At 44.9% G+C, this 11,955-nt stretch overlaps 1 protein-coding gene across 1 annotated transcript; it reads left to right on the top strand.

Moving 5' to 3' along the window:
- The first annotated feature begins 275 nt into the window (after positions 1 to 275).
- RAB39B (RAB39B, member RAS oncogene family) lies at positions 276 to 11,718 on the top strand. The gene is made up of 2 exons (XM_061598385.1): positions 276 to 877; positions 10,302 to 11,718. The coding sequence occupies exons 1-2, from the start codon at positions 663 to 665 to the stop codon at positions 10,726 to 10,728; spliced, it is 642 nt and encodes a 213-aa protein (XP_061454369.1). The 5' UTR covers positions 276 to 662; the 3' UTR covers positions 10,729 to 11,718.
- The last annotated feature ends 237 nt before the right edge of the window (positions 11,719 to 11,955 follow it).

Raw genomic sequence — 11,955 nt, 5'->3', positions numbered from 1 at the left:
GTTTTCCTGGCTTGCTTGGAAAGAAAGGTGCTCTTTGGGGTAAGGGGCCGCGGAAGGGGTTTAGCGGAGGATTCTCAGACGCTCGGACCTTTCCGTCCATCTTCAGTGAGGGGGCAGTTGTGGGGGGGGGGGTGCAGTGTGAATAGAAGTGAGGCAGCAACAGCCTGGAAAACCTTCTCCCGGGGCCCTGATCCGGCGGCTGCGACGCACGAGGGCCTGCACCACCTCCCCCTCCTCTGCCCCCTCTAAAGAAGACCCCCTGCGGCAAGGATCGCGTCGCTTTCCCTCTTCCGTCCTCGCTCGTTATCCCTCCCAGGTGAAGAGAACAAGGAGCTGCAAAGGGGGAGCGAAGAGGAGCGCCGCCCAGTGGCCGGTGCGGGCGCAGCGGCGAGTTCCCCGACGGGCCCTCGCTCTCCAACGCGGCGCCCTCCTCTGCGGGGTGGTCCCAGCCGGCTTGCGGGGCGCCGGGATCGCGGCCTCGAGGTAGCAAGGCATGGGCGGCTTGCAATAGGCTCCCTCCGCCGCCCCCGCGCCAGGCTCGTGCGCCCCGATAGGAGGCGCCGCGCTTTCGGCACCCGCGGGATCTCTCCGGGGGCGAAGACGCGGCGGCGGCAGGAGGAACCCACAGGCAGGCGCCGGCTCCCGCCAGGGAGAGGTGAACCATGGAGGCCATTTGGCTCTACCAGTTCCGCCTGATCGTCATCGGGGACTCCACGGTGGGCAAATCCTGCCTCATCCGCCGCTTCACCGAAGGGCGCTTCGCTCAAATCTCCGACCCCACCGTGGGGGTGGATTTCTTCTCCCGCTTGGTGGAGATCGAGCCGGGCAAAAGGATCAAGCTGCAGATCTGGGACACCGCCGGGCAGGAAAGGTTCAGGTGAGGAGGGGCGGGAGGCACTGTGGGGGCCGCGAGGCGGCGGCTACGGGTGCAAGGAAGGTGACTGGCAGGTCGACGCCGGCGGCCTGTTGTTTCCGGCGGCGTCGCCGCCACCACCGTTGCGCGCCTGCAGAACAGCCTCCATTGTGCAGGACGGCGGCAGGCCCGGGCCGGCGGGGTTGCTTTGTCATGGCTGAGCTGGAGAAGCCAGAGGGGGAGGGGGAAAGAGACCCTTGGCGGGGTCGAGGGGGGATCTGGCAGCGGGGCCCGCAGCCTCGCCCCTTGCCTGCCCTCCGGACACCCAGCAGCTGGGAATTGGTCCTTGACAAGAGCTAGGAGCGCAACAGAGGTTGCTGAGGGGTGAGGGAGAGGGTGGGGGTTGGGTCGGCCCGGTCCCCTCCCCTCCCCTCACAGGAACAGCAGAAGCTGCCTTATCAGTCAGGCCATTGGCCCATTTGGCTCAGTATTGCCTACCCTGACTGGCAGCTGCTGTCCAGGGTTTCAGGCCAGAGTCTCTCCCAGCCCTCGCTGGAGAGGTACAAGGGTTCGAGGCCTGGAGACTTCCTGCATGCTGTACCCCGGCGCTGCAGCCCTGCCCTTCCGCGTGCCTGAGGCCTGGCTGCCCATTATGGGCTGGTTCCTGCCCAGGTTTTGGAGTGGATTTCTTCTGGCAGACCTCCCCAGAATACAGAGTCCTAGGCCACAAGGCAACCCACGCCTTGTCCTGCAGGAAAGCGACGCTGGAGAGAAACCCATTTCGCTGAGTCTGGTCTCCCTGCCCCACCTGTCCAAGTAAAGTCTTGGCAAAGAACAGAGGCGACAGCTGCAGATCTCATCTGTAGGCTTTGCATGTGTCTTTGCATGAGAAATGGCCTCCTCTGGATGGCTTCTCAGGTGATACCTCCTTCGAGAGGACTGTACCTCACTCCCCTAAGAACATCTGGGTTGGTTCTTAATGTACCCCAGGTGTGGGGAACCTTTGGCCCTCCAGCTGCTGCTGATCTAAAACTCCCACCAGCCCCAGCAAGCATGACCAATGGCCGGGGGGATGTGAGTTGTAGTAGACCCATTACAAACAATGGACATGACTAACATAGGTCTAGTAATTTCAGTGGGTCTACCCTGAATAGAAACAAGTTGGCTATAACCATTGGCCAACACATTTCCAAACTTTTCTCTGCAACCAACCCTGAGAACTAGAAATGTTATGTTTTGTTTCTGGATGATGAACCTCAGGGCTATGAGAAGACAAGAGAGCCAACTGGTTGGAGAGAGCAACATGTGATCTGCAAAGTGAATGTTGCTCGGTCAGCAGATGCCTGCACTATCCCATTTCCTGCTACATGACTGATAAATGCGCTTAAGATGAGCGAAACAAGCCTCTCACTACAATAACATTTTTTTCTCTATAGAAAATTCTGGGGGTTAATTCTGACCCTGCACAAAGAAAAGAAGAAATTTGTGCACCATCTCATTTTTCACCCCCCTTAAAGAAGCCTGGCTGTGGATGTATAATTGCTTCTGTACGCATGATGACTCAATTCTCTCATGTGAAAAAAGGCTCATTATTTATTTACATTTATATTCCCCATTTCCTCCAAAGAGCTCAAGGCAGCGTACATGGATTTCTCCTCTCCTACCATTTTATCCTCACAATAACCCTGTAAGGCAGGCCAGGCTGAGAGAATGAGTAGCCCAAGGTCACACAATGAGTTTCTTGGCTGAGTGGGGCTCAGTGTGACATTGTAGTGCTCATAAAACAAATATAGCATGTGACTTGGTCACCCTGCCACATAAATATGATAATGAGCCACAGTTGCTTGTGATGGGAATGCCGCCCCCAGATGTGTGTGCTCGCTTTCCCTTCTGGCATGGCCTGAAGAGGAATTTAGAACTTTTCTTTCCGTTCTTGATTAAACACAGCTTGCAGTGTGGTCCGCATCCATCTATCGCTTGTTTGAAACAAGCCAGGTTCTAATCATATTATTATTATTTAAGATATAACAAAACAAGCAAAACAGTGGGGTGCAAAAACAGGAAAATTAAAATATTTTGACTGCATATTGAGATTCTGCAAAAGTATATATTTAAAAAAAAAAAACATTTTTCCTGCACCTAGATGCAAAAAGAAAAAAGATATAGTACCAAAAAAAATTTCACCTTTACAAAATCCATATATAGTAGGAAGCCTTGGGAACTTTTATATTGCTATCTGCCTCATTAGTGTAGGAAATAAAACTCCACCATTCTGCTACAAATGTGTCCTTTTGTTTTCTGTTTTTTGCAATCTTTTATCTTTTGTGTAAGTTTTTCTGTTAATGCTAACTGCCAAATGTTTTTGTACCAGAAGAGGATGGAGAAGCCCTTCAAGTCCTTCCAAAATTGAGCAATGACAGCCCAGGCTGCCATTAGTATAAAACTAATTCAACTGCTTATCCTTTAGGGCCAAAGTTTCATTTAGAAACAAATTTAGTAGTGCCAGGAGTTCCATATATTTTTTTATTTCTAACCATGGTTTATGATGCTGGCTTGTTTCAACAAACTGTTCTTAAGATTAACCACAGTTTAGAGTTCAGACGTAATGCTAAACTGCAGTCAAATCAAATCCAGGATTCTAAATTGCACAGGGAGACTCTACCCATAGAGAAGGCTCTCCACTGCAAACATTGACCATGGCAACAGTGGGGCAGGAGGAGCAGAATGATCGGGGGGGGAGGTCAGGGCTAAACACACGGCCCAGAGGCCCCTTTCAAGTCTCTTGCCTTCTACACATGAGTTACACTTCTTGAAGAAGGATGCAATCAACTCACACTTCATGAGAATGATTTTGTTTGACGAGTGATTCTGTTATAAGATTATATTATATAGATAGTTGCCATTTAGAAATCACTGAAGGGTTGAATTCATTTTTCAAATGAAGCCAAGAAGTCCCATTCTTTTCATTCATTTTAGTCATGGAAACACAAGTGGACATTCAAGCGTGTATTCAGAATTTTTTTTTTATTTGATTTGATTCATTTTTCATGCGTTCCTATTGGGATGGAATATAGACAACCACATGGAACAGCCTGCACAGGTCAGAGAAAGGTTGTAGGGAGGGGGGAGAGAGAGAGAGAGAGTGCAGTGAAATTGACAGATCGAAAGGGATCTCTGAAATGGAGAGCCTTTGTCAAATCTGTCTGGACATGAGCGAGTCTAACGCCCAGACTGGGTGAGGGGGTTGTAGAATGCCTGAAAATGTCATGCCATTTGGATGGAAAATATAGAAGATATAAGCAGAAGAAGACAAATTGGGTCTCTCATTCAAATCAATGGGAAAATAAAAAATGGAATACAGTTAAAATGAATGGGAAGTCAAAGTGAATGCTACTTAAACATGTGAGGAATGAAACTTTAGAGATGAAAAATATTTTTTCCTGGCACACCTGTAGAAATCACTTCCACTTTTCTGAGATATCCATAACCATTACCATGCCAGCTGTTCTTATGGTTTGAATAGATGTGCTATAAGGTGCTCTCCTCTTGGATCCTGATTTCGGCACAATCTGCACTATACATTTACATCACTATCATATCACTTTCAGCAGTCTTAGCTTCTCCCAAAGAATCCCAGAATGGCTTAACAATCAATCCTTCTTCCCAGGGAACTCTGGGAATTGTAGCTCTGTGAGGGGAACAGGGGGTCTCCTGACAAACTCCATCCTTAACAAATGACAGTTCCCAGGATCCTTTGAGGGAATGATACTGCATTAATTGTATGGTGTGGATGTAGCCTAGATCTGTACACAGTATTCCAGCATTCGTATGCAGTGCTCTAGTGCATAGTGTAAAGCAGCCATTCCCAACCTGCTGCCCTCTGGATATTGTTGGGACAACTCCCATCATCCTGACCATTGGCCATGCTGGCTGGGGCTGATGGGAGTGGGAGTCCAGCAACATCTAGAGGGCACCAGGTTGGGGAAGGCTGGTGAAAACATTGAATGAAGTTGGGCACTGTTGGATGATGTTGTAGATTTATAGAGCTGTACAGAACCAAGGAGTCCATTGAGTTCAACACATCTCCTGGCAGAAGAGTAGGATAATAATTCCTCTTCACATGCCAATTCCTATAGCCTAGTCCACCTGCATGCATCAGGCAACAAGGTGGTGTGCAATGGCAAGGTGCCCGCAGTGCAGATACCTCCAGGCATTATTAGGACAACTTCAACTAGCAGAGTTTTGGCAGATCAGCTTAATGGAAGTAAAGACCAGGGATGGAAAGATCTGTCAATTTCAGTTATTTCAGTTTCTGATTTTCCCAATCTTAAATTCAGCTCTCCACATTTCTGCAGTAATTAGCATTTTTAATGAAAATTCCCCAGCATTTTATTGTGAATATCTCACTTTTTTAGACAGTTTTGACCAGCGTACATATTTTTGCAGGGCATTTTGCATCATATAATGTATTTTTGCATGTTTTCACTCATGTATTCATATCTATGCACACTTTCCCCCTAATATACACATTTTTGTAAACACTGGTTGGCGAAAGGCATCGCAAAATCCAAATAAGTGCAATTTTGAAAGGATGGCCATGTTTCGGTTCTCATAAAGTTTCGGAAAGTGCAAAGTTGATAGATTCAGCTTGAAATGTGAACTGAATGGATTCCCCCCCCCCCATACCTAGTGGAGAGTGCTGCGAGAAGCACAAAGCCCCTGGCGCTAGATTCTGCTTGTGGCAGAATCTAGTGACATAGGCATCCATCTTACATAAGAACATAAGAAGAGCCTCTGACGACATAAGAAGAGCCTGCTGGATCAGGCCAGTGGCCCATCTAGTCCAGCATCCTGTTCTCACAGTGGCCAACCAGGTGCCTGGGGGAAGCCCGCAAGCAGGACCCGAGTGCAAGAACACTCTCCCCTCCTGAGGCTTCCAGCAACTAGTTTTCAGAAGCATGCAATATCTGAAGAAGTGTCCAAATGTACAACCCACAGAATCTCTAGGTAGTCCTGGGACAGGCTCTTGCCTGAAATCCTGGAGAAGTGCTGCCATTCAGTGTCAAGAGTGCTGAGCTGGAGATGGACCAATGATGTGACTTGGTGTAAGGCAGCTTCCTATGTTTTTGCTGTTGTTGTTATGTGCCTTCAAGTTGATCACGACTTATGACGACCCTATGAATCAGTGCCCTCCAATAGCATCTGTTGTGAACCAGGTCTGTGGCTTCATTTATGGAATCAATCCATCTCTTGTTTGGCCTTCCTCTTTTTCTATTCTCTTCAGTTTTTCCCAGCATTATTGTCTTTTCTAATGAATCATGTCTTCTCCTTATGTGTGTGTGTCCAAAGTATGATAACCTCAGTTTCATCATTTTAGCTTCTAGTGACAGTTCTTTTTTAAATTTGTTCTAACACCCAATTATTTGTCTTTTTTGCAGTCCATGGTATGCGCAAAGCTCCCCTCCAACACCATATTTCAAATGAGTTGATTCTTCTCTTATGCACTTTTTTCACTGTCCAACTTTCACATCCATACATAGACATCGGGAATACCATGGTCTGAATGATCCTGACTTTAGTGTTCAGTGATACATCTTTGCATTTGAGGACCTTTTCTAGTTCTCTCATAGCTGCCCTCCCCAATTCTTGCCTTCTTCTGATTTCTTGACTATTGTCTCCATTTTGGTTGATGACTGTGCCAAGGTATGGATAATCCTTGACAAGTTCAATGTCCTCGTTGTCAACTTTAAATTTACGTAAATCTTCTGTTGTCATTACTTCAGTCTTCTTCAGCATTCGTTTCAAATCATTACTGGTTTCTGCTAAGAGTATGGTATCATCCGCATATCTTAAATTATTGATATTTCTCCCTCCAGTTTTCACACCTCCTTCATCTTGGTCCAATCCCACTTTCTGTATGATATGTTCTGCATATAGATTAAACAAGTAGGGTGATAAAATACACCTCTGTCTCATACCCTTTCCGATTGGGTACCAATCGGTTTCTTTATGTTCTGTCCTTACAGTAGCCTCTTGTCCGGAGTATAGGTTGTGCATCAGAACAATCAGATGCTGTGGCACCCCCATTTCTTTTAAAGCATTCCATAGTTTTTCATGATCTACACAATCAAAGCCTTTGCTGTAACCTATAAAGCACAGGGTGATTTTCTTCTGAAATTCCTTGGTCCATTTCATTATCCAAGGTATGTTTGTGATATGATCTCCGGTGCCTCTTCCCTTTCTGAACACAGCTTGGACATTTCTCGCTCCATATGTGGTAAGAGCCTTTGTTGTAGAATCTTGAGCATTACTTTACTTGCATGGGATATTAAAACAATAGTTTGATACTTACTGCATTCACTGGAATCTCCTTTCTTTGGAACTGGGATGTATATTGAACACTTCCAGTCTGTGGACCATTGTTTAGTTTTCCATATTTCTTGACAAATTTTTGTCAAAATTTGGACAGATTCAGTCTCAGTAGCTTGTAGCAACTCTATTGGTATGTCATCTGTTCCTGGTGATTTGTTTCTTCCCAGTATTTTAAGAGCAGCTTTCACCTCGCATTCTAAAATTGCTGGTTCTTCATCATACGGTTCCTCCATGAGTGAATCTGCCATCCTTGCATCTCTTTTATAGAGTTCTTCAGTGTATTGCTTCCTTTTATTTCATCTCGGTCAGTCAGTGTGTTTCCCTGCTGATTATTCAACATCCCTACCCTTGGGTTAAATTTTCCTTTCATTTCCCTAATCTTTTGGAATAGGGCTCTTGTTCTACCCTTTTTGTTGTCCTCTTCTATTTCTGTAAAATAACTATTGTAATAGTTCTCTTTGGCTCTATGTACTAGTCGCTATATTGTTGTATTTAGGCTTCTAATTGTGTTTATCTCCTTTTGCTTTGGCTTTCCTTCTCTTTAACCATTTTAAGGGTTTCTTCAGTCATCCATTGAGGTCTTTCTCTCTTTTTAATGAGAGGTATTGTCTTTTTGCATTATTCCCTGATAATGTCTCAGACTTCATTCCATAGTTCTGGTTCTCTGTCAACTAAGTTTAAAGCCTCAAATCTGTCCTTATTTGATCTTTATATTCTTCTGGGATGGTATTTAAATTGTATTTTGGGATTATGATTGCTTTGTTCTTCTTCTTTAGCTTTACTCTGATTTTTGATATGACCAGTTCATGATCTGTACCGCAGTCTGCTCCTGGTCTTGTTTTTGCAGAAAGTATGGAACTTTTCCACCTTCTGCTACCAATTATATATTCCTATATTGACCATTTGGTGATGTCCACGTGTATAGTCGTCTTTTCAGTTGTTCAAAAAATGTGTTCGCAAGAAATTTATTATTGGCTTCACAGAATTCAATAAGTCTTTCTCCTGCTTCATTTCTATCTCCTAAGCCCCATTTCCCCACAATTCCTAGTTCTTCTCTGTACCCTACTTTTGCATTCCAGTCCCCCATGATTATCAGCACATCTTGTTTTGGTATGATCAATTTCTTCCTGTACTTCTGCATAAAATCTCTCCAGTTCCTCTTCTGCATTTGCCGTTGGAGCATAGACTTGGATGATGGTTATGTTAATAGGTTTCTCATTAAATCTCATTTATATAACTTGCTCAGACCTTGCATTATAGCTCTTAATTGTTTTTGCTACATCACTTCTCACTATTAAAGCAACCCCGTTTCTTCTTAATTTCTCATTTCCTGCATAAAATATTTTGCAGTTGGCTGATTGAAAATGTCCCATTCCCATCCATTTTAATTCACTCATGCCAAGTATTGTAATGTTGATACGTTCCATTTCTTGCTTGACAATTTCTAACTTTCCCTGGTTCATGCTTCTCACATTCCATGTTCCTATTGTGTGCGTCGTACAACTCTGGACTCTCCTTTCGCATCTGTGCACATCAACCTCTGGGCTTCCTTTCGGCTTTGACCCAGCTGCGTCATTAGTCACAGTGCTACTCGTACTTGTCCTTTGTTCTTCCCCAGTAGCTCAGTGAGTGCCTTCTGACTTGGTGGTCTCATCTTCCAGCACTATCTCATGTTGCATTTTGGACACTCTGTTCACAGGGTTTCCATGGAAAGAGGTATTCTGAGGTGGTTTACCATTGCCTTCCTTTGAGTTTGGATGCATCTTAGCCTGGTGTCTCAGGTTTGACCATTCCGCCTTGGGTGCCCCTGCTAGGAATCAACACTCTCAAACCCCCTCACCATGTTAAGGTGTGCATCCTAGAGGGGGCTGTAAAATTTCAGACTGCAAGTGTAGGGATGGAATGTTTGAATAAGAATTAGCATGATGTAGTGTTTTGCACTGGATTAGGCTGTGGATCACTAGGCTTCAGATCTTCACTCACTGACCTTTAAGCTGTCATTATCTCCATCTCCAAACCTAACCTACCTAACAGGGTTGTTATGAGGATAAAACAGGAGACAACAACAGCCAAGTACATGAGCTCCTTGGAAGATGAGTAGAATATAAATGTAATTAATAACAGTGCTCGGGGGGGGGCATGGAACAGCACTGAGAGCTACAACCTCATACCTGCAGCTTGAAGTGGTATAGTCCAGGAAAAATACTACAATTTGATTCTGTAACACATATAAACTGCATCTGTAGAGCCATTCACTGTCTGCCGGCTAGTCCAGTAAACACATTAAGCTGCTGTTGTTTGTCACAACTTATGTGTTCCCCAAGCAAATGATCCCATCCCTGTAGGGAGGGTGTACCTCCAGTTGTAGTTCAGGGGTATCTACAACCCTTTTTAAAAAAAATTGGGTGGGAGATTAGCTCGCTGCTTTGAAATTGTTCAGTGATGGCTGGTCCCCTTTCCACCTGTTCAGCTAAGATTTTGTAAATGAGGAAGCTGCTCACTGAAGACGTTTTTTTTGTTTGCTTTGCCAAATATTAGATGTGGCCCATGGAGGGCAAGCTGGGGACAGATCAAAAGTAAAATAAAAATAATAAAAAGTGGTATTATAATCAATAGGAACCATAAATCAGTTTCAGAGTGGGTGGGGGATGGAAATATAAAACTATTAGCACCCTCGTACCCAGTATTGTTTGGGAATTCTAATAAACCAAAGAAAGGTTTATTAGAAAGGTTCAGCTCACCATCTTGATTCAAAATGACGTCCATATATGAAAACCTGCTCCTTGATCTCAGGAACTGTCATGCAGCATTTGGTGACAGTATCTGAAGAGGTGTCCAAATGCACGGTGAACACACAAACAGCTTTCCAAAATATATAGTTGAAATTGGCCGGGTAGAGAATCTTTGTGTTGTCTTGTTTGAATCCCTGTTATTTCAGTGTGGCTTGCTAGAGCAACATTCCAGATGGATTTGCACCCAGTGGCTCTACCTGATGCGCACAACCAGCATTTGCACCCAGCATGTTCTTCTAGAAAATGATTTTCATTTCCTTCCTTGGGCTGCCGCTCTCTTTCAGATCGATCACCAGAGCCTACTACAGGAATTCAGTTGGTGGTCTTCTCCTATTTGACATTACAAACCGCAGATCCTTTCAGAACGTTCACGAGTGGCTAGAGGAGACCAAAGCTCACGTCCAGCCCTACCAGATCGTCTTTGTTCTGGTGGGTCACAAGTGTGACCTTGACACTCAGAGGCAAGTCACCAGGCACGAGGCTGAAAAGCTGGCCCTCGCGTATGGCATGAAGTACATTGAAACCTCCGCCCGGGACGCCATTAACGTGGAGAAGGCTTTCACCGACCTGACTCGAGACATATACGAGCTTGTTAAGAGGGGGGAAATTACCATCCAGGAGGGCTGGGAAGGGGTGAAGAGTGGGTTTGTCCCAAATGTAGTGCACTCCTCGGAAGAGGTGGTTAAATCAGATCGGAGATGCCTGTGCTAATTGCTAAATGAGCGCAAGGAGAAATGAGACTGAACTTTACTAACCAAACATACCCTGCTATACAAATTTGGTATGGCAGAAGGGAATGTAACAGCAGTATGGCACACACCAATGCCAGGTGCTTTGGACCTCCGAAGAATAGAATCGCGAGGGGCTGTAACTCCTCTGTTATGTAGGAATGAACCCAGATGCATGCTTATATTGTAGGAGACGAGGCAATGTGAGACAGAAAAGAACCAATAGGGGTAGTAAATATCAGGGAATTTTACGCACCCTGTTTTCAATAAATGTCACCAGTCCTTTGCGTTGAAGCCTATTAACATGAAATTAATATTCAGAGGAGGAGAAAGAAAAATCTTGGCTTATGTCAATATTATATTTTTAGGAGGATTTAAACAACACAGCTGCCATTCTTTTTACGAGACCTTGAGGACGAATACAAAAAGCTGGAAAACCTATTTACAGAGAAGGCATAGATGCTTATGCCTGTGTAATCGTGCTACAATAGAATCCAAATCTCTTTGAAAGGAAAGGGGAAAATCTTAGATCATTGGTAGGGCTATTAAAATGCAGCGCAATGCATAAAACGTATTGATACTTTCCTTCATCCGGCCAATCTCGATGGCTCCAATTCCAGTCATTTGATGGATCAACTGGTTTCTTCTGTTTCTTTAGTACTGAACCCAGAAATGCCACTACAGGCTGAATTTGCTCAAAATTCTGTTATGTGCAGTGGAGAAATTCTCAGCCATATGCAGTCATACAATGTTTTTTACATGGGCAATTATTATACTGTAATGCAAATAGGGATGTAGCCCTCCCAGCAAGATCAAGCTGTCTTGGGCAATTTAAGGCAATTTTAAATACAAGAGCCCCAACAAATAAGGAGGGGGACACCCACATCCACATGGAAAGCACCAACTTTTCCCAAAGAGCAGATTTTGCTTTTCCTTTATTTTTAAAGCTGGTTCAAAAGGAGTAACTGAAGGTGAAGTGGCAGTTTGAAAAGCAGAAGAGAGGACTAAAGAAGAGGGTGCAGAGCTTGGAAAAGTTACTTTTTTGAACTACAACTCCCATCAGCCCCAGCCAGCATGGCCACTGGATTGGGCTGATGGGAGTTGTAGTTCAAAAAAGTAACTTTTCCAAGCTCTGAGAGGGTGTATGGTTATGGCGAAACCACAGAAAGGCACACAGCACTGCAAGAAGGGCCATTTCAATGTTGAAAGT

The sequence above is a fragment of the Rhineura floridana genome, chromosome 16 (assembly GCF_030035675.1).
Source record: "Rhineura floridana isolate rRhiFlo1 chromosome 16, rRhiFlo1.hap2, whole genome shotgun sequence".
NCBI classification, from domain to species: Eukaryota; Metazoa; Chordata; class Lepidosauria; order Squamata; family Rhineuridae; genus Rhineura; species Rhineura floridana.
This window is presented reverse-complemented; position numbering and strand designations above follow the sequence as displayed.

What these genes read in the sequence shown, in the direction of transcription:
- RAB39B (XM_061598385.1), top strand. Translation starts at nt 663, where the DNA reads ATGGAGGCCATTTGGCTCTACCAGTTCCGCCTGATCGTCATCGGGGAC. An exon ending in GCCGGGCAGGAAAGGTTCAG is followed by an intron (nt 878 to 10,301) that starts GTGAGGAGGGGC and finishes GCTCTCTTTCAG; the next exon opens with ATCGATCACCAGAGCCTACT.